Raw genomic sequence first — 23,932 nt, 5'->3', positions numbered from 1 at the left:
TGAAGTGTTATATTTTTACGATAACTCGTTTGTAATGGGTAAGAAAGAAAAAAATCCTACGTAGACATTGAGAGAGCTCAAAAGCTCTCCAACCTTGTCTCAGAATACCTCGAGACACCTCAATTATTAGGCAACAAAATCTCAGAGTTTTCTTGAGAATTCTTTCTCTTAGCGCTTATCGAACAAATATATATTTCTACATAATATTTTTATGACTTGAGAATATAAAAACTTTTATCTAATTTTTCTTTCCAAAATTGTTTTATTCAGGATATTATTAATGTATCAAAAAACGACAGAAGCTCATTTAAACATGTGTATTTATTCTCAATGTTTTTCTATTTATTTTTTAACATAAAAGAAGATTTGAACAATGTTCATATATTTTAATTTTTCAAAATTATATGTCATATATTATATTTTCGGATATAGATATATATTACTTCATATAATTTGCATATGGTTTAATATGTTTAATGTTTCCTCTCTTTCTGTCGGTGATTCTTTTTAAAAATATTTTTTCAAAAGTATATACCACTAACTTGAAAAGAATATCACAAAATTTTTAATATTTATAATATTTAGTTTGTTTTTCTTCTGGCAAATTCGGACAATGATAAAATACGAGATTTTTCATCGCAAGAGTGTTTTTCGAAAAGATTGTATAATAGACACAAGTTGTTCTATCAGATCGAGTGAATTAATTGAGTTTGCGAAAGTCCGAGGAAAGCTTTGCACAATATTGTCGACGATATAAATTGATTCAATCTACGAGATGCGAAGAAACAGCACTAAGACGGCTTCCATTGTACGTTATGATTGCATCAGGTCCTGCTTCGGAACACACTTTTCTCTGGCTCGATATTATACTCTATTTATACTCAAGAATTTTTATACAAAATATTTTGGACTGCCCTCCTTCATTTTATGGTTTCTTTGATCAATTTAAATCGTACTCGTGTGGAATATTCTCGTTTTCTGAATTATGAGTAATAGAAAATAAGACTTTTCACAAACTGAGCTGAGTTACATACAGATTTGTTAGCAAAAATAAAACTTTAATTACTACTAAGTAGACTTTATTTCAATAAGTTAATTAATTCGACTTAGTTACAAAAACATTTAACTTTAATATTAAAAAACGATATAAACACGAGTTAGCTATCAAAGAAGATCCTCAATAAAATTTTTCTTTTATAAAAGACCTGTCGCAAATGCAAACTGTAAACTAAATTACTCGATTAAATAATAATGAGTGTTTCAGCCATCTTACATTTATAATGTAAAAGCGTAGGCGTTTCAGTGGCATTCAAATAATTATGTAGATATATGCAGAAGACTTATATACATATTTTGCATTTATGCTACTCGCGATGGCATTTACCATCTACATCTCCTTTCTTTTTAATATAGTAATAGACGTCAGTGGACGTTGATGTGAAAGGCATTTTAATTACTTACGCAAGAATATAAATTTTGAGAATAAATTATTTTAAATATTGAATTCAACACACATATACCCACACGTGCACACATAGTTTAATATATTACCATCTTATCGCTAGTATATTAAAGTATATAGAAAAGTATATGGAAAATACGTGTAAGTCGACAGATATAATGCTATCAGTTATATATTTTACGAATCGATAGAGGAATTACCTCTCTATAGTAGGTCACGCGGGCAAGACGAGGAAGATACGTAAGTGGGATGTGAATTACGTTAGAGAGAGGTGAATTTCTAATTAGACCAACTGTCCCTTTAGGTGAGATTTGCTGCGAATGCCGCGTATTAATTGGCCGCTACCGGTTGCTGATTAAACAAATTGTTCGCTATTGTCGAAAGTTTTCCTTTGACGAAGATGATAAGGCGCATAAATGTACGTGCTGCACGCTCATCACATACTCCCGCGACGAATACGTGCATACTATGTACATTTTTACCCGCAGATTATTCGATTATTCGCATTGCAACCAGACACGGTGATAATTCCATCGAAATGCAAGCCAATGTAAATACAGTTAAACATTAAACACGGGCATTCGTCTCCTCGTTGATAACATAGAATTAAATTTGCAAGAACGATATGTGGCGATAGCGTATCGCTTCACTTTCGAAAGCACGGAACGGTGTTATCGGTTATTCGATATTAAATGTAGAATTTATGTTTTTATTTAATATTCAATATTGCACGTGCCATATTGATTGCGAATTATAGGATTTTGATGGAAAATTGAAATACATTGTAACAGTCGAGGTTTTATATATTTTACACATGTCTTCGCGAACAAATCCGTAAAGTTAGAAAAGGGAAGAATATATCAACTGTCGTGATTTCTCGCGTAGTGAAATTTTAAGAAAAAAATAGTCAAGGTGAGGAAACGGGGCTTCTTTTCCGATATCTTCAAATTTCAATATTCGTTATCTCTCAGCAACTGAATTAAAATTCTGTTAAAATAATGTCCTCGCCAAATGGAGCGATAAATAGGATCCCGTTATTAATTTGCGCCTGATTAATTCAGGGCTTAATTCGCAAGAGGCTGTTCATACCCCATCATTTTTATAACATAAAAATCGCGTATAAAAATCTCTTTTTCCCAATAAAAATGAACGTGTAATATCACGTGTCCATTAAATTTGTTTAGCTTTTGTAGCTTTAAATTTCAATTCGAGCAGGTATAAGAAAATTTAGAAACATCGTATAAATGTAACGGGACAAATCTGAATCATCTAATCAAAATTCTAAGGCATCCGAAAGCGTAAAAGTTCAGCGAACAGAGAAAACTTACAAAAAAGATAAAGAAAGGGGGGGGCGAATCGAAGAGATGAATACAATGAAACTGAAATCTGAGGCAACACATTTTCACACGCGCAATATCCTTGCTCCGCAAGCGGTCGTGAAAGTAGCTGTATAATGAAAAGTGGCTAAGACGCCTCCGCTGGAATTCCGAAGATCCTTTTTTTCTCATTCACGCAGTCGTATGTCGATGGAAATTACTTTCCAACCTAAGTTAGCTTCATAAAAAGCGAAAAGCTACACGGGTAAAACGATCCCTTATGATTAAAGTCTTTCTCCTTTTTGCTCCGGTGCCTCAAGAAACGGCGATTCGGTCGCGAAGATCCAGAAAGAGAATACTCAATATATACCGTGAGAAAATTGTTCTCGACGTTTTTGTTCGATCTAGGAATACATTCAAGTAGATATATAATAGATTTTCGTAATTATCGCACTTATTGTTAGAAATTATATTTCAGTCTTATATTTGTTAAAAACATGAATTTTATATTTAGCGCTATATAATTATATATAATTATTTTAAAGCATATAATCTATGTTCTTTTTTAATTATGTTATATTTTTGTTGCGCCACTCTGTACTGAGCAATATTATCATTGGACATAAAAAAGAATAGATATATATAATATTTAATGATTTAACTAAAACGTCTCTACTTTGCCATCTAAACATTAAATAATTCGTGTTCACAATAAACTATAAAAATTCTAACAGCACGATGCAAACATTATTCATTTTGTAACTAGTAAGATTTTTACGAAATTGTATATTTTTTCAGAATATTTTTCTTCTCATAATATAAAAAAAGATCTTCCCTAAGCTAATATAGCAACATATTGTATAAAGAAATATTAAATTAGAAATATTGAATATTACTTTCTTCACCAGTAAGTTATAATATGGCTATAGAAATTAAACTTCGTAGACAACGACGCAGGTAGAAACTTTTGTAAAATTTATCAGGAAAAAAGTTTCGTGATCTGTTTACGGTTGACCATACCGCGCATCCCTTCGTCGCAAAAACGAATTCCGATTTACTTTCCGAGTGACAAGATGAGAACCGCGTGACGATGAACGGTTGAATTTGAAACGGAAGTGTGTGTAACAAGGGTGGTACAGATCGATCCCGGTTGCAGATCGGGGGACCGGATGGAGCCAAATCGCTCGACCAAGTATGAAGGACTTATGTATGCACGTTCGAATATACAGACATGAAAGGAAATTGAATAGCGCTTTCACTTGACACACAGGGAGGTAAAGCCGAAGCTCCGTCATCGTTTACAGACTGACCATTTGGTTAAAGGGCCAATCTTGTCGATCAAAGCCGCACGTGCCCACGATGTCGCATTTATATCGATTTGAAACCGCATATCGTGTAACCGATATGCCGGTGCATGAGATTGGACCCGTTCGTCATACTAAGCGATGCCCATAAATTATTTTGTTCGTATATCTATACCATATCGACACCTCGAATCAAACACTATAGTACGTATAGTACGTATTCGTCCTGCAACATGATATTTGACTAAATTCCTTTGTATCTGCTATTCGATTTAAAACTTAAAACTGCGAAACAAGAGAGCCTGCAAACTGGAAAAATCGATATAAATGATAAAAAGAAATATTAATGATAAACTGTACTTAAAATAGTAATTTTCTTATTAATGTAAAATGCATTTATAACAAAGCATTTTCAAGCGCCACATATAAACCGCATTATAATTTCAAATAATTACATCATTTTCGATAAAAGAGTTATTTGACAAGTAAAAATTGCTTTACAAAGCCGAAGGGAATGTGGCTTTAATAATATTGAAATGTCCATCATAAAAATTAAACCACTAGAATTATAATAACGTTACCTGGAATTCGGTCGTTCAAAATTTAATAATTCAGGTTTCGAGAGCGGAATTGTACTCCTATATATAAATTATACGCAACTAAACTATTAATACATTTTATTGATAATTTTAACAGCATGACGTGGAATATCGTAGTATTATTATAGGTGCAATTTCCCTATGATCTTCCAAATTGTATTTTATAGATTTATTTTATAGATAATATTTATGATATTTTTATTGCATTGCTGCCTTTTTAAAAAACATATTTTTGTTTTGCATTGCAGAAATCAATATGTCCACGGAATCGTGTGACGATGATACGAGCCCGACACGCCGGCCGAGGTAAGAAAGTTTTAACGTAACTACGTAAATATTGATTACGTACTTTCAAAAACTAAAATAGCTCTATTCGTATTTCGCGAGAAAGTGAAAAGTGAGAAACTTTAATTCGTTTTGCCGTCCGTTTTCCACCGGCAATTTCGTGTTCGGCTTATGCCACGGTAATGAGAAAGTCATGAATTTCGTGCATGGAAAGTATAACTCTTCCGCAGCACGTCAGTAATTAATTTAGTGTAAACGCAGCGGGATATTTAATCAGACGGCAAGTTAGCGGGGTTTGTCTCCTTCTCTCTCTTTCTCTCTCCTAATTAAATAACAACTTGCTGAGCATTAATTATAATAATACGATTGTCCGAGTTTGGTGCGCGAGAACTGCAGGTAGTTACTAGCGTGTGGATGATGTACGAGATAATGTATACTTTCACTGGAGATACAAACTTCGCGATGGTCATTGTGTGGTAACGAAATGCCGCATTATGTCGTGTTACTAGGAAAACGTGTCGCGGTTATAACACTTTCATTGAATCAATCCAACCTAGGAAAAGCGGTAATTAAAATATCTATGTAAGTTTGCGTAATTGTGTGCGTACGCATGTGCAGCATATGTGTGATTAAAATATTTATACAAAGTAATATAAAAAATATCTTATAACATGTTCATGCTTATATATAGAGCGCGTTGTAAGTTCGGTAATGGTGTAGGTAACATATGCATCCTGTACCTCAATAAAAAGGGAGATTATGCAAATATTTCATAACGAGAAGCAAGAACAATGCACTAATATAATACATCAACAAAAAACTTTAATATATTTAATTTTTTATAAAAATCCTATAAAATCTCGGTAAATCCCGGTATAATCTTGATTGCTTATTTTTTTATATAATTTTTTTTTTTAATAAGGCACATTTGTTTTATCTTTTGTCTGCATTGTAAATTAAAAAAAAAACATATTTAGATACATTCAAAATTTCATAAATATTTTGACCGAAATTTAATAGATAGTACAGTCTATCTGTGCGAAATACATAAATAATATTGCATATAAATTGCAATAAAATTAATGTAATTTCTAGAAAAAATAATACGTGTTATAATGCTCGAAACTAAGTCATGAGAACTTGTGATTTCTGACTCGAGGCTATGCAGTGCTTCCCATGTTAACAGTATACTCGAAGTCAATAGCAAAGCTTTGACCGAACCTGAGGTATTAGCTTCAGTGCCACAGCTTTTGCTAATCTGGACTCATGGACGGAATTTGCAGTTGACCCGAATCCTCTTGTGGAAACAAAAAGAAAACTGAAGTTGAAAACGAAAACAAGCGGAAACAAAACCCGAAAGGCACTAGAAATAGAACGCGGAAATTATTAGGAGCATCTGCTTTAATTTCTATCGCAAAGAAATCAAGTTAGGGCACACTAAATCTTATTTTCGAAAGCCACATATAAATAATAATAGTAAATCTCAATGTTACAAAAAGATATTTTAACAAATCTTTTCTTTTTTTATAATAAACAATACGAGGGAGATATTTACAATATAATGGTTATATACTATTATTTCGTTGCGCGTAACTTTAATGCTCGGTGCTCAAAACATTTAATGATGAGATCAACATTGATTGAATCTCTCCTAATGACATTTCTTACGATCGTTACCTCACCACAACGCGTAGGTAGTAGCAATTGCGTGTGTCGGTGTAAATGCAGCTGTTAATGAAAAGAATGTGAATGTATCTCTGATGTATAGCACAAAAAGAATTTTTTAATTTGAGAATTAAATTACTATTACAATTGACGCATTCGGGATCTTATCATTTTCTTCCAAAAAATCTTTTTGTATATTTAAGTAACAAAAGTATCAATAATAAATATTAATATGTAACAATATGATAATAGTACAACATAATATCAATTTATTAACAATAAAAGATAATTCTTAATCCTGGAAGATTGTCACAAGAATAATAAAATACGGTTTAACAGGCCTTTAACATTTATCGCGTGTACTTTATTATCTTAATTACATTGTTTTAATCATTTTCAAAATAATGAAATATGTGTATATATACACATGTCATAAATGCAGAAACACAGACGTTTATAATATTGCGAAAAGTTTTTGATCATAGTCCGACCATAGTCTGGGGAAAACTCGGGAAAAACGATTTGCATTTGGTTATCCCAGAAATTGGATTTCATTATATAATAACGCCAGCAATTAGTGCTGATTACGCGTTTATAATTGCAGCGAGAATACGTTGTGGTTAATACGCTTAACATGTTATTATATCGCTTTACATAGCATTTTTAAGCTAGAAACAATACGCGATAAACACATGACAAAAATACACATATCTTTTTGTATAAAAACAAATAAACGACGAATTTTGCCAATAGTAATATTCGATTTTACACAATCTTATCTGACATATGAAATTTTATAACGTCTATTTATAAGTATAACTATAAATAACTGATGACAAGAGAACCTTTAGGCAAATGAAAACGTAACAGAAATAATTAAAATAAGACAATTTTTATCGTTTAATATAATTGTGATCATATATGAATTTTCTGCCGCAATTTGAATTACTTCCAAATGTGTTTAAACGCTGAATTACTGATCAATTTACTTTTCTCATTTCCATACTATTTCTGACATGCATTATGAAATAAAAAAAATGACCATAAATAATTTAGCGATAATTTATTCAATATTTCAGGCAGAACAGAATTCATAGCGTTGGTCTTCCAACCAGAACTTCTCTACTTCCGGAGCCACCACGCACCGGAAATGATGTACCGCCGCCAATACCACGTCGACATTCTGCCACGCCGGCGGTAAAAAATTTTATTTGTTTCTAGTTATCTTTAGTCTGATAAATTAGTGTTTCATTAGTTTTAGATATGATATTTTCATGCATTGTTTCATGTTTTATTTTGTGAATGTGTCTGTTCGAAATTAAAAATCTAATCTAACAAATCTTGACAACATTTCACAAATAAAACATCTTACTCAGCATTACACAAATCATTCATTACGCTCAATATTTATTTATTAATATTATTAATTTATATATAATAAAGCGGATTATAACAATAAAACTTTAGGAAAAAAATATATAAATGATATAACTGCACCATAGAAAAAGATTTTTCTCTTATTTGTTATTACATTAACATAATAACATGAGGAAAAGCAAAAACTTTACAAAGAAATTAAAACAGTATTTACACCTAGCAACTCTTCGACATTTTCCGTATTGGAAAGATGTTAAAAATTTGAAAAAAAGTAGACATATACAATTTAACTATAAAAGATTACTTAATATAAAATATTATTATAATACGTGTACTCGCAATGCTGGTCATACGCATTTGCTCAAAAGAATATTAATTACTGATGCATGTATTCATAATTTCTCTCAGCTACCTATTGTAATGTAAATATATCGAACAATTGCGAGATATTAAAGAGGAAGTTGCTGAAATGATTAAGGGAGAAAAGGAGATGGCGAGGCAGAAGATACTAAAAGGATTTTCGAACTTCGTCTCTCCTCTCCTCCTCCTATGCAGGTAAGTTTGGAAAGTTACCGCATGGTCGGTATCCCAGCGTACCACATAATCTCGACACCTTAAATCACGCGACTAAAGCCCGGTAGTTAGTGGTACGCTGCTACTTTGCGAATTAATATCAGTGGCTAGGAAGATTGTCCGACAAAATTGGAATCCTGTGCCAAAAGAGGCTTTTATGAAAAGAAGATGGTTACAAAAACACAGAATGTACTTCTTGCGTTAATTTACCGTCCTATGATAATGCAATCATTACTATATCCATAAATAATATGTGTACTGTCGCAAAGCAGACGTAAAATATAAGTATAAATAAAGACTATTTGTGTAAAAAGGTATGATATGTTTTGTTTTTCTAAATTGCATTGCGTACACGTAATACAACTTTACAAAAATTTTATACTTATAGGATTCCTTTCAACACCATGCGTACAGAAAACTTTAAATTTATTTAATTTAATTTGTATTTATCTAATGAAACGTGCAGTTCAAGTTTAAAACTACATAATGATTGTTGACAGAAAAGAAAAAGATTGAAAAATTCGGCGCTGCGATAGATATATAACATCTTTAACACACACTGGACACACAACATTCATAACAGTCATTGGACAATACGGCATTCTGACTAACATTGCAAGTATTAATTGGTATTTTCGTATTAAGCTCTACTTTCCTGTTTGGTTTTAATATAATTTAATAAAAGCAAACAAAATTTAATTTTACAACATCTGTTATAATATTATAAATAATCGTACATAGATAAATTTATTTAGCATTTATATTTTTAGATTTGCATCTCCATAGTCATTATTTTCTCATAGTCATTAAAAAATTAATTTTAAAAAATTTAATTAAATAGAAAATTTTTATATAGGCTGCTTTTGCATAAAAATTTTATAAGAAATATTTTTATAAGAATGTATATCATATAGATAATTGTATATACAATTGCAGTAGACTCCCCGTATAACATGGAGGATACGTTCCGTGTTATATGAATCCATGTTATACGAGTCACATAGATTATACATATATAGATTATGTTTGCTTACGAAAACACATATTTGTAAAACATGTAAGGTTTATTATAAAATCTGCAAAATAAATATTAAAGATGTAACAGCAAAATATTTTTTATTTCACTTTAAAAGAAACAAATATTGAAATGTTTCCGTCGTGTTATACAGATTCATGTTATATAAACCCATGCTATGTGGAGGTCTACTGTACTGGGTTTATTATTGAAAAATAAAACCTTTTTTAGTACATTAAAGCGCGTAACGTTAGCTGAGCATCAATTAATACATTTTTGTCAACAATTTCGGGAATTATAATAATACTCAAAGTTTCGAAAGTCATGCTAAAATCCATTGAAAGTACTCGAGGTATTAAAGCGTGATCCATGCGAAGAGAATTTGCCGACGATAAACGCTTGAAGCTAATAAACTTGCGTGTTGCTTTACGTATGTCAACAAGGCAGTTAAAACTTGATGCTTGTCTTGGAGCGATGATAAGCGTTGTAACTTTGCGCGTAACTTTCGCGTCAATTTACGCAAATCACGTAGCCCGTTGCCACTGAGAATTCTCATTACGAAACGGTGATGTTTCCACATCAAATTACGGATCTGCTTAGCTAAAGTAAATATGGAACTTTTCGTCAAAAACAAAATCTTTTCAAAAATTGTATGATTGCACAATGAAAACAATGCAAAAATTAGAGGCTTAAATCTGACTAAATAGTAGTTTGATTTTTAACTTCTAAATGTAATATTTTATCAGATCTTCTAACTTGTATTATTATTTGATACTGGTGCAATAAGTGAGATCGATATACATTTAATTTTCTATTCTTTCTAAATAACAAGGCTTTGAAGATTCCATCTGCTAAAGACTGCATCTTATAATTAGAGTAAGAGCATAGAGATAACAATCGTGCTCTACTTTTAACGCAGGTAGCACCACCTCCAATTCCGCTGAGGCCGCCGGCGATTCCGAAAAGAAGCAAGAACGAAAAACCTATACGACTCCAACTCACAACTAGACAGAGCAATCAAATAACTCCTTGTAAGACGAGTGATTCTTCGTCCGCACCTTCATCGGGAATGCCGGCCATGTGGAACAGCGTGGGTTCGACAAATCAAAAACTTATAAATTTGGATCCCTTCAGAAATCAGAATCAGACATCGCAGGTGATATTAACTATCCTATATCATTTTTAGTTAAATTTCTGTAAAGCAAACTAGAGATAATGTAATTATTAACATCATCTACGATCAAGTCCGAAACTGATCACACCAAGCTGTGAACTGCAATGCGATACACTCATGAATTCATATAATTATTATAAAAAAATATGTTTGTCTAATAATATGGTTAACAAATATTATCTATATTTTCACTCATTAGTAAAAGAATAAAAAAACAGACAGATGTTTTATATCTTTGTTAAGTGTTACTAAAGTTAATATCTATCGATTTGTTGCCTTGAAACAAAAATTAATCGATTTAAAGCGAATCGGTCGCATCAAAATGACTACTTCATTCGAGATAAAACTCGTTTTATATAAATTTTCGATGAGTTGCAGGATTACTTGTTGAATTATGGCGAGGACTCGCGGGAAACAAATGACAATAACGATTTTGTAGCTGACTTCGAGCAAGCAAATTTCCAGGAAGGACGTAAACTCCCGCTAAATTCGAGCTTTGAGGAGTTGCAAAAGGTCTCCTTGGATCTCGAGAAACGGCTTCACGAGAGAATTATTAAGAGCGCCGAGGCGAAGTTCGAGGATCCGAATAGCCGTCAACGACAGGGCACGGTGTCGCGGCATAATAGGTAATAAAAATATTTTATTTATATGCAATTTTATAAATTTTTCAAATCTTTCTCGGTTGGACATCTTATTCAAAAGAACGATTGTATGTACATCTTATTACGTATAACATGCACGTTGCAAATTATTCGACGTTGCTGTCGTGTACATAGAGTAATATTAAACTATCTCGTCATGCTTGGTGTCGAGTATTTATTTTCGTGCAGTAGCCTGTGTTAAAACTACTCGAATGCAGAAAATGTTTTGTCGCGTATTGCTGAATTTATAAATTAGATACAAGTTGGTAATACATCAATTCGGGCCGACCTGCAGCGAAATATTACAAACATTACGCTCACAATAGGTTCGTTAAACGAAGCGTAAGTTCAGATTCCATTTCCGGTGAATCTGAGATGAGAATACTTGAACATTCTTGAAACTGCCAGTGCACTTCTTTACTATCCAAGTATCTCTCGCTTAGAATCTAGTATCTAGTTTAGAATATAAATTGCCTATATTACGGAAAATAATAACAGGCAATATAAAAATATTCTCAAAAGAAAAGCGCTTGTTTATTACAACGCATTTATTATATACTTGTTTAAAACATGTATTATGAGTCACTTTTTATTTTCTGTCATTATTTTTTATACAAGTGGTGTTAAAAGAAATTAACACGGAAAAAATTAGCTCGACCCTTTCAATCAGAAAATATTCTTCAGTATTGTATTCTTCAACATCTTTTAATATTTATAAACTATATAAATCCGCGATTTATTAACTACAAATCTGACATTTCTGATAAATCTGATAATGCAAAAACGTAGTCGTGACTACGAAAAATAATATGATTTTAACTTTGATGCTCACAAGGAGTTGTCTTTTTTTCATGTAGACAACAAATATCAAAATTTACGAAAGAGAATGGCAGCTGCGAGCAGAGAGAATCGTCCGAAAGCAAGCCCAGGGAAGAAATGATGTTATCGCGAAGAGAGATTTTTCAAAAAGATGAATTAAAGTACGCAACGATTTTGACTTCCGGCCGTGAGCGACGATCGAAGTTCGAGGAGTTGCAGGCGGCTTCGAAGAATCTAGAGAGGCGTTTGCACGAAGACGATGATTATCGTCGACGTCAAGAGATGGAAAGACGAATAAGCAAGGACAAGCCACCCAGGTACAACATGCCTCCACGTAACTTCCTCCTTAATTTCGTCGAACGTCAATTCAGAATTTCATATTTCTCGTTTGAAAGCGCTCGTAAACGGATTAATTAACCCCGTAGTAAATACAAACGCGTAATTCGTTTACGTTTAGATACGAGGACCTAGAAGGAATCCCGCATGAACTTGACAAACGTTACCACGGCGAGCAAAGAGCTTTAGAACAGCAACAGCAGCACCCAGTAATGCGAAACAAATACGAGAGTGACATGGAGAGGGCTAGGAATATTCTTCAGCATAATCTGAGAAAGGAGCGAGTCGGTGGTGGCGGCGGCGGCGGTGAGAAACTCGAGAAATTGCCGAAAGCAACGCAGACGAATCTACCACCACCCCTGAGCGCGATTTGTCAGAGTCCCGTACCGAAACCTATCAGCGTCCGGCAGGACAGCAACGTTTCCTCAGACAGTTTCAGTCAAACCAGCTCGCCCAGCTACACCAGCAAGACAATGGAAGCCCCCCTTCTGCCTCACAAGCACGGGAAAGTCCCAGGTATGTTCTAACTTCGCCAAAGCTTATCGGATGGTTGTCTTAAGAGGTGTTATTATTAGCGAAGAACTAACAGAAGTATACTAGAAGAACAGTCGTTGATTGCAATTTCTGCTTCAGAAAAAAAACTTAAATGCGTTTTAAATGTGTAATAAAAAGATCATTCTCTCGAATGTGGAGAATAAGATCAAGTGATATATCCAGTTTTCGAGCTATGAATTTTAAATAGTGCATAAATATCCAATTTTATTTAATGAACTTGATTTATTTAATGAACAATTTATGAATAAATATTTCGTCTTCTTGTACTGAAATTAATCTTCTTGTAATTTTTGGCAAAAAAATTCGATTAATTCTATATTTTTGGATTTCATTCTTTAATAAAAGATTTTCTCGATAGAATTTTTTGCTTATGATACTTTCTTGCGACCCTCAGGGATTATCCTTTAAGCTATCACGCTTCTGTGTCAAGATAAATATGGGCCGTTTTCCAGCAAGGAACACTGTGTTACACAAAGTCATTTTATTGGCTACGTCTTATCTAAAACATCTAAGATAATATCTTCTAAGATAATATATAGCCAATAAATTTATAGCTTTGTGTAACACAGTGTTCCTTGCTGGTAAACGGCATGATATAGTGCCCCCTTTCTCCCGCTTTGCGACAATACTCCGCATAGTTCTTCAAATATTCAACGCAGTCCATGATTAGTTAGCGAACTATATCTTTAGGGAATTTCAATAAAATTCCATCAAATAAATGGCGATAATATTAAAATGAGAACGTAACACTTATAATATCGGTTTATCTATGAAAATTAAATCAGATTACAAAGGATTAAAATATAAGGGAGGCGTGTTTTATGACGTACTTCATGATAACAGGATACATCTCACAAATTGAAATTTCTTCTTTATATTCCGTTTCTCTCGAGAAGCTCAAGGTATTTTCTTGAAAGCGACAAATAAACGCCAAGGCAAAACGCGACAACTGAGACGAGACGAGGAAAGCTTTTTCTGTCCTATAAAGCGTCATCTTGTTTTCTTTTTCTCTCTTGCTCTCTCGTCGCTGTGTTATCGATAAAGTAGTTTATCCGAGAGGAATAAGAAGTAAGAAGTTTCCCATCGCGAAATTCATCCATAAAAACTTCAACTCGTGGACTCCCCGTTTTTCGATTGGTAAAATTTGTATCTTGAAAGAAGGTCGCAACTTATCGACAAATTGACAACAAAAAAAATCGATAATCGGCCTTTATCGCCTTCTAGACAGAGCCTTAGTATCAGAGCCTGATAACTCAGCTGGCAGACCGATAACGAAGTCGACAAGCACGCCGGCCAGTTTGCAGACCATCGTCAGGATGCATGCTGGGAATAACAGCTCCTTGCATCATAAAGTAAGCGCTTAAATGTAACGTCATTTTCGTCAGCACAAACAAAGGGGCAAAAATATGAGGCCCTCCTTAAGTGTTCCCGTATCGTATAAAATTATAGACATTTACATTTCACGTGTACATAGATTTATCTTCGTGTCGCATTTGACATTTTTTTATTTGTTACGACGTGCACTTTGCGAAAGCACGTATTCTGAATGCTTTATGTGTCTGCTCAGATAATCAGGGACATGACTGGCAGCCACTACGTGACTACGGGAAGACTACGCTTCAGATTTGTGCAGGTTCTGCTTAACGCCGTTGCCCTCCTGGCCATTGCCGGCGGTTTAGCCGCATACTTCAAAAGTGAGTGGCGTAATTTTCTCGCTCTAATTGCAATTGAATTGTTTTCGATGCAATACGGCGCAATATCCAACGATCGGTTTAAACTGACGTTGTCAAAATTTAGGCCCGGTTCTACCAACGTCGCTTTAACCTTAGCTTAACTCACTCTTCTAACTGTGCCCTTTAGAAAGAGAATAAAAATGAGTTAAGCTAAGATTAAAGTTAAGCGATGTTGGTGGAACCAGGCCTCAAAAGAATCGAAAATGTTAATACCATCGAAATATATGCAAGTAATAAAAAGTGCGGTTGTTTTTCTGGCATAAATAATGCAAGTGAGGTTGAGAAACATCGCAATGCAAATAACAACGCGTGATATTTGACCGGAATAAACACGCTTGTTAAGCCCTCGAACGCTTTAATATGCGTGCATGTGCAACAACGAGCTTCGCGAGACCGAAAGATCAATAGCGCCGTGAGTTCTAGTAGTCCACTTGATTCCGAATGTCAACATTATCTCGGCAACAAACGAAAAACATGTCTCGCAGAGCTCTTTCCATGTCTTTAAAATCTTAAATTTTTTTAATTTTACATCAAATAAATATCTCAAGCACATTGAATTTGCAGTCGACAGGTTATATCAATATTCATGTTAGTAAGATGGTGGATTTATATCACGATTTAAAGCAGAGATTGAATACCAAAATAAATTTAGCAATTACATATCGTGCATACTTTTATTTTTATAAAACGTGATGTCGAAAACTTTTAATTATACCGGTATTGTGAATAGTACTTCAAATATGTAACGTTATATATAACCGAAATTGTCATAGCACATGTACATAATTTTTCAATTAATACTGGTATTCCGGCATTTTACTGTCATTACATTACTGAATGTCGTTATTAATAAATCGATCATATTCGTAGTATTCCCGATGTACATTTTATGAGAGAGATTACAAGAAAAAAATAACATTCATATAAATTAACGCACATAATAATATGATTAATTAAAATAATTAAAGTTAAAGTTCTAAATTTATATACACTTTACCTCTCTTAATCTCTCTTTTAAAATATAAATTGCGAGTAACATTACAACAAATAAAAGCTTCAATTTATAATACTGCAGCTATATAATATATCGAAAGATTCATACCCCGATGTCGATCATAATATTCATACCAATTGGTTTTTATTTCAATATGTAACATGTAATAGACAATTATAAAATGTCGGTATGTATAATATTACATTTTTTACCCTTTTCAATCCTTAATTTGAAGTATCGGGTGACAATATTACGTGCATCGTGGTGCCGCGTGTCTGCGGTTGACACGTTAATAATTACAAAAGTTCGCAACGTACACATCCCGTCTGCCCCGTTCAGACACCCGAAACGTGACTGTTTTCAACACGGAGGTATATTAATACTTCTTGACTCGAATGCGACAAATCTATCCAGCGAGCATGACAAATGATTTAACTTATGTTTCGGTGATTCAATCAACGATAAAATAAATTTTTATCGAAAATAAATGGCGACACTTTCACCGATGGTGGTACACGACATCATTAATGAATCTTTCTCGTATCAATGTCCATATTTTTTTCATTAACTAGCGTATCCTGACTTCCAATTGGAGAATAGAACCATATACACGGCTCTGATCCCGATACCTGAAACGCGTTTCATGTTCGAGGACAGGAATCCAGCTCCGGGAATATGTCTGCCCATTATTGTGACTTTCTGCGAGAACAAGGTAACAATTGCACTCCAATTATAAAAATTCATTTATTGTCACACGAGTCGACGTGAAAAGTTGATATGAACCGAATGTAAAATATTTAGTTTATCATATTTCATGTAGAATGCCCAGTTGCTAAAATGTATGATGTTATAAAGGGAAAGAGGGCCTCTGGAATTAATGCGAATCCGTGTCCTCGAAACATTCGACACATTTTAGCGGCTTGTTAATATGTATTATCGCGAATAAGAGGTACAGAAAAGCGTAATACATATTACGCTTTTCTCGAAAGAGGCTTGGTCGCTTTCCGAGAATTTAAAATAATTTTGTACGCGCGGAATGTGTGTGCGCGCGTGGGGCGGCACACCGGAATTCGCTCCGGTATGCAGCATCGTAATCGTGCCACTTGCCCTCGGCGTCGGAATACCGACGAGTAAGAGTGACAACGTTACTTTCTCCCTTCTGCGTCCTCACGGACATTAGAAGCAGCCGTCGACGATCGTAATTTCGATGCGTCCGCGCCTCTGAATACATTTTCCACTCACTTTTTCCCCTTTATTTCGATGGCTCGTGCTTGAACAATGTGTGCTTTAAAATTCATAAGGCACTCACTGTGCAGCCGTGCGTTCTGAATTTTTCTGAATACGTACATGTCTGAGTACGAATGAGCTTGAACAACGGCGAGAAGATCGCGAGACGGTGTTATCATTAGAGAATTTAAGTGGAAAATCGGATGAACTTCCGAAAACCTTGCATATATTCTTCGGTGAAAATGTTTTGATTGATTTCAAAATAAATATCCTCAAGTGGATTTCTATCGATGAGAAAGATCAAGGCATAAAATGTTCTCAAGAATATCTCTCAATCAATTAATTTTCATTATTCTATTTATACCATAGTCTTAAATTTCAGATACAAATTGCTCTCTTTAAATTAATACTCTTGCTTGATTCTTTTGTGCAGAAAATGTTTCGCTTGATGTACACAAAGCGCGATTTACACTGATAACGTGATTTTGAGACATAATTTTTTATGCATAACCACAATTTCAATTCGCAGGTTCCGTACAATTATACTGTGTTTCCAAATTTTATGGGCAATTTCGGACAGCGGGACGCCCAGCACGAGCTAGAACTTTACGACGCTATCGTTGACGTCAGATGTTACGAACTGGCTGCTCTATTCTTGTGCAGTCTTTTCGTGCCGAAATGCGGGCCTCAAGGCAACGTCGTACGTCCCTGTCAAAGTCTTTGCCTTCGTAAGTATAAATTATTTGTTATCATTTAATTTAGAATCTCTTTTATTTTTAGTTAATTACTTTGGAATTTTTATTTTTATTTTTTTACAATTATTTCAATTCTCTCGTAATATGTTAATGCAACATCCTAATCTCTTTCACACTTTTATGTAATATAATTCACTTGTTATCAAAATATGGATCAATACGTGCATCGTTATTGCCCGACAAACCGTAAATTACAAACGTAAGCCGCAATAGATGCATTAACAGTAATGGTTAATACCCGTGGATCTTAATAGCGTTTGATTGCACTGTTCATCCTGTAAACTGTTTAACATATATGGTAAAATCCATATATTGGATTTTGCGCCGCTAAACTGCTACATTTCCTTAAACCTTGTATAACACAAGCCTGATATTTCGGTCCTAATCAAATGGCGAATTTCTTTTCGATTAATTTCAGAAACCGAACGACGCTGCGGTTTTTTTCTCAAAGTTTTCGGCTTGTCTCTTCCGAATTATTTGGATTGCGAACTTTTCCCGGACGATCTGACTATCCAGGAGTGTATCGGGCACTATGAAGTGATCGAAGCGGCAAGAAAAGCCGAGAAACCGGGTAAGTGACACTATATAGTCCTGCGCTGTTTCCGCACAGTTTATTCCGTTGTGTCTTTCTATTGTCTCATTTTCAACGTTTAATTAAATTTTCTATTAGATTGATCAAGAATATGCTATAGTTTTTTTTATTAATGCACAAAAAAGACAATATATTATTTAATTAACTTGATAGGTATAACAGAAATGAGCTTATCACGAATAAAAACGGGTACTCCAATTATCCTAAACTGGACAATTGTAAAATTATAATAATCTCTTTGAAGCAGTTGGATGATACAAAGGATATGTAACATTGAAAAATGAGCCTTTCATTTTTTTTAATGCTCTAAAGGACCGTCTACAATAGCCGTAAGAGCTATTGACCAACCACAGTCAATTATTCTGGGAATTGTAAAAATCCCATTACTCAGTAGCTTACTGCTTACGTCTTACTACATACTCTTACGGCTATTGTAGACGGTCCTTAATACTCTTTAATGAATTTAAAGAGTAACGTTTGAACAATTCTACGATTGAAAAAAATTCGTATGTTATTCTTGGCTACTCTCCACGGCGGAATATTGTTCATGTGCTGAGAAGTAACTTTTGTGTATCGTTTATTATTTTTATAATAATAATTATTAAACAATTTCAGATTAAAAATAATAATACATAAACATTTTATATTCAAATAATTTCTTATAAGATTTATCTCATTGCCAACGGAATGCCAACAAGAGATTAAGCAGCGTTTATCATTATACACCAACACTAAGATTCCGTTGCACAATACGGTTTTGTGTGCCTTTGCGCGAAATATTGTGGGACGCAATATTATTTATGAGTTTTCTGTCCTTTTGTTCCACACCGATTCGCGGGCGGACGTTAAATATAGAATGCGATCACAAAACGGAACTAATTGTTGACTAACTTGATGTCCATTGTTCATTCTTCCTTTGATATCTCGGACTCTGTTTACGCTTAGTATTTCTCTCCCTTTGTCTTCCTTTCTCGTTTATGTTCTATTTCCTATTGTCGTTTGGCTTTCTCTCGTGAAATTTCCTGAATCCGATCGATCGGTTGGCTCGCCCTTCGAAACTTTCCTTCCTGTGGAAATTTAATACATATTATTTCGATGATCTTGGTATTGCAATAGAAACTTTCTCTTATTAAAAACAAAAATCAAATCAAGATATACAGACAGTTTATTATATGGTATAGATATGGTAAATGTACTATTTATTTTTATTATTCTTTTAAATTAAATTAATAATTAAATAAAGGAATTATGTACACATAATAATTTTTTTAATTTATAGTATAGTATAGTACGACGAACGATACAAAAAGCTCGTTCTTCTATGTCAAATAGTGATGATAATAATAGCTACTTGTAGTGATTAATTGTAAAACAAATAACAAGCTATTTATGACAAAGAAAGCGTTTAAACATGTGTGTTCTCTTTTCTCTATTTTTAAGTAGTTTCAGTTTATTAGGAATAAATCATGACATAAGTGTTTAAGGATTGATATAACGAAAGGAATATCCTAGAAGTTTTTGAAGCGCTATGCACTGAATTTAAAAGATAGTCACGTGCACGTCATATGCATAACGAGCACGATAACGGCTCGCTTAAAATCTCGTGGAATGGTTCGCGCGATGAGAGAAGAGAGAATTAAACGACCGTACACGCGCGCCCTGCAATTTCCAAAGCAAATATTACGTAAATCGCGGCGACAGGCGTGGTGACAGGATTGATCGGAAGTACTCGTCCCTCGTCTGGTATAGTGAATTTAATTCGCGATAGGTAAATCGCACCAGCTGATAAAGAGAGAGAGAGAGAGAGAGAGAGAGAGAGAGAGAGAGAGAGAGAGATTCATCCGTCCATGGTTAATTAAGATTGAATTGCGCTGTAATTACTAAGTCCACTCAATCGGGAAAATTCAACACATTCTCCAAGATTTCGATTGGTTGTTTCTCGATTTTCTTTCTTTCCGCATTTTTCTTTTGAAGCTTTCGCTTCGTCCCTCGGCGGCGATAACTTCCAATTCGATTTGCTGGTTTTACTAGCTCTCTTCAAAGGTAATTCTGCTATATAGCAATCTACGTAACCGTGTTGGCTGTGTTTGTTCAATAATGTTAATTTTGTTCGTTTAACAATGTTCAATAATATCCGGATGGAATTTTCTGAATGTTTCGCAAGCGGATTTAGCTTCTTGAGATTATTATAACATGACCTGGCACGTGAAAGCACCAATATTCGTACAGTAGGAAACCTTCGTCAAAGGGTATTTCTATATTATCCAGTACATCACGTGTGCAGTTGAAACACTGAAGGCAGCAACATCTGTGCATGTTGTGTAATTACAAAAGAGGTTCAGCGACACCCTGTATGTACGCATACGTGTTCGCACATGCGGGAGCCATATCGCGATTTTGTGTACCCGAGCTATCGCATGTGTCACCGCTGATGGAATCTTAATTGCAAAATCCATATTAAACTATCGTATGACGGCCCATCTGCGGCGTCAAGCAGCTTTATTGAGTCGCGCTTGATGCATGTGTACATATCGCGCTTGACGCATATATGTGTGAAAGTATCGAACCGCAAGCGCAGGATCGATCGTGTCCATCGTAGAAGAAGACATATTGCGAAAGATAGGATATGTTACGACAGAGAGTGTCGATAATGTTAATAAGAGATATTAATATATAGGTAATAATATATTTCCGCGCGCGTAATTTTTGGCATACTGATCCGGATTATCTTACACTTTCCATTATCTTACACGTTCCTTTCTCAAAGTAAATATCTCTTGTTATACTGCTATTTTCATTTATTCTCAATTTAATGTAAATAATAGCAAATGTTTCATTTGCAATTAAAATCTCGCTCAACTAATCCTCCTAGGCTATTACCATTTACCTCATTTGATACATACTATAGAAATTTAATTAATATTTATTGAAATTAATTAATTGAATAGGATTCTAAATAATTATTACTCATTACACCTTCAATAATTAAAATAAATAAATAATTAATTAATTAATAATATGTAACATACACTGTAAAAAGCATATAAAATTGCACGAACACAGTGTGTACACTTTATAACTCGTGTGGATATTTACACTTGTTGTTCATGTAATTTTATGTACTTTCTTTTTACAGTATATAGACTATATTGCATCGATTGCTAGAAAGCATCTGATCTCCATTTCGCTACGATTCATTTATACAGTGTGCACCAGTGGCTTTCAGTGCGATGGCACAAGGTGCATTCCGTTCGATTGGCGATGCGATGGTCATCTCGATTGCTTGGATCACAGCGACGAAATCGGATGCGGGAACTGCAATTCCAGCACGTCGTCTCCGATGTCGGCGTCGACGTCCTCCACGTTTGGCAAGATAATCAAAGGACCTTCGAACAAAAATACCCTTTCTACGAAGTCTTCATTACACTGCGGCGAAAAAAGATGCATGTCGGCCAGTCATATCTGTGATGGAGTCATGGATTGTCCTTGGGGGCAGGACGAGCGATATTGCCGTAAGTAAATTCATACACGAGAAAGAATAATATATCGACAACGTTACTTAATAGCAGTCTAATTAAAAATAATTCTGTTAATTTAATAACAGTACTAATGAGAACAGTACAAATAACATTTCATTAAAACAAGAGCGTGACATGTTTGCTTCGCTAATAATGTTATTAAATTAATAAGATTATTTTAAATTAGACTGATGTGTTAATTAATGCTGTTAGTATATCATCTTTTTTTTTTCCTTTTTTCTATTTTATATTCTGTGACTGTATTTTTAATCGATTGATAATTGCTAGAACTCTTTTATATTTTAAAATGTTGCTGACAAGTTTGTAAGAAAAATCTCGGTTACAATAAAAAGTAATTCTATTTTTATCTCTTTTTACGGTTTCAAATAATAAAATGTCTTTGCTTATTCAACGCTATCTCGAAACATGTAATCCAGTAATAGACGAATAAATTAACATATCGATAATACAGTATATCTAAATAATTAAAAAAAAAACTTTAAAATATTAATTTTAACTTTAATTGATTTAAATTAATTTTCGATTGTGAGCCTAAATGATTCTCAGATTTCAAGTCCCATACTGCATCTCATTTTTAGTGAAATTAAGCGAGAGGAACGGGGACGTCGGCGAGGGCCGTCTGGAAGTGTATCATGCTGAAATGGGCAAATTTATGCCGGCGTGTGTCTCACACTGGGAGGCGACAACGTCGCCGCAAGAGGTTTGCGCTATGTTGGGGTACACGTAAGTTATCTCTCTTAATACGTCGTTTGAATGATGTAAAATATGAATATTACATAACGATCGAAACATGCCATTCGTAATCGCAATAAATCGATATCTTTACAAGTCGTGACAACTTTATAAATTTTCATTAATCTTTATTTATACATTCAAGCTATCACATATTTCAAAAGAAATGCGTTGACATATTTATGTACATAATTGATTTTAACTTATTAATTTTACGCCTTCATCAACATCAACAATATTCTGTCATCTCCTTGAATAAAAAAAATACCACGTACGAAAAATTGTTAAAACGATAAACGTGATTCCATTCTTAGAGCTTCAAACGGATCTAAATGGATCAACGACGTAACAACAATGAAGCCGAAAAGTTCTGGATATCATACCAAAAGTCTTAGTTTGCTGAAGCAATTTCAAAAATGCATCAAGGATCGAGAGCCTTATCCCACGGTCAAACTTACTTGCGTCAAATATGGTAAATTATCGGAAAACTGTATAAGGAAATCGTTGAATTAAAATTTTCTAAAGTTTTTCCGGGATTTCTTTGACACGTGATGATCGATTCTGCTACAGCTTGCGGCCGCAGACGTTCCGTATACGAAAGGGCGAGGGTGAAGCGAATAGTGGGTGGTGTGGAGTCAGCCCCCGGTGATTGGCCGTTTCTTGCAGCCCTTCTCGGTGGTCCAGAACAAATCTTCTACTGTGCCGGAGTCCTTATTGCCGATCAATGGGTGTTGACCGCGTCTCATTGTGTTGGAAAGTAAGTGATTTATGCGTAACGTTGCAAAATACCATTTTTTATTATTAACAAATTCTTTACACTTATATGTAAGGGAAATGTTGCTTAAAATATTATTTGAACAGCGAATTATTAATAACACCTAACGGAGAATCTCAAATATGAATTGATTCTCTGATACACCGATTAACACACCGATGATTTCAGTTATTCAGAGGTGTCCGGTTGGACGATACAACTTGGCATTACTAGGAGACTTTCTCACACTTATCTCGGTCAAAAAATGAAAGTAAAAAGAGTCATACCTCACCCGTATTACAACCTGGGTGTTGCTCATGACAATGATGTCGCATTGTTCCAAGTAAATACATTTTCAATTTAATTATTATTGTGCGAAATATTTGAATCTTCCGTTTAACGTGTACCTATCGTATACTGTAAAATCATGATTCTTGTTCAAAGTTGGATGCTGTTTTAAATTTTTCAAGTAATATTATATGCTC

At 34.1% G+C, this 23,932-nt stretch overlaps 2 protein-coding genes across 2 annotated transcripts in view; one reads left to right on the top strand and one right to left on the bottom strand.

Moving 5' to 3' along the window:
- Positions 1-23,932, bottom strand: part of LOC139811707 (ester hydrolase C11orf54 homolog) — a 203,145-nt gene that overhangs the window by 29,073 nt on the left and 150,140 nt on the right. Inside the window, exon 5 of the mRNA XM_071776058.1 lies at positions 19,314-19,489. Coding sequence (XP_071632159.1) covers positions 19,314-19,324 — 11 coding nt within the window. The 5' untranslated portion in view covers positions 19,325-19,489. The remainder of the gene's footprint in view (positions 1-19,313; positions 19,490-23,932) is intronic.
- The window catches only part of LOC139811705 (uncharacterized), a 42,016-nt gene that overhangs the window by 7,576 nt on the left and 10,508 nt on the right, over positions 1-23,932 (top strand). Inside the window, exons 2-17 of the mRNA XM_071776054.1 lie at positions 4,930-4,987; positions 7,711-7,828; positions 10,516-10,752; positions 11,149-11,396; positions 12,269-12,547; positions 12,688-13,082; positions 14,346-14,473; positions 14,689-14,815; positions 16,421-16,560; positions 17,605-17,803; positions 18,249-18,401; positions 21,629-21,934; positions 22,540-22,684; positions 23,008-23,165; positions 23,264-23,450; positions 23,637-23,790. Of these exons, the coding sequence (XP_071632155.1) occupies positions 4,938-4,987; positions 7,711-7,828; positions 10,516-10,752; positions 11,149-11,396; positions 12,269-12,547; positions 12,688-13,082; positions 14,346-14,473; positions 14,689-14,815; positions 16,421-16,560; positions 17,605-17,803; positions 18,249-18,401; positions 21,629-21,934; positions 22,540-22,684; positions 23,008-23,165; positions 23,264-23,450; positions 23,637-23,790 (3,024 nt within the window). The 5' untranslated portion in view covers positions 4,930-4,937. The remainder of the gene's footprint in view (positions 1-4,929; positions 4,988-7,710; positions 7,829-10,515; positions 10,753-11,148; positions 11,397-12,268; positions 12,548-12,687; positions 13,083-14,345; positions 14,474-14,688; positions 14,816-16,420; positions 16,561-17,604; positions 17,804-18,248; positions 18,402-21,628; positions 21,935-22,539; positions 22,685-23,007; positions 23,166-23,263; positions 23,451-23,636; positions 23,791-23,932) is intronic.

Source organism: Temnothorax longispinosus, chromosome 4 (genome assembly GCF_030848805.1).
Source record: "Temnothorax longispinosus isolate EJ_2023e chromosome 4, Tlon_JGU_v1, whole genome shotgun sequence".
NCBI lineage: Eukaryota > Metazoa > Arthropoda > Insecta > Hymenoptera > Formicidae > Temnothorax > Temnothorax longispinosus.
This window is presented reverse-complemented; position numbering and strand designations above follow the sequence as displayed.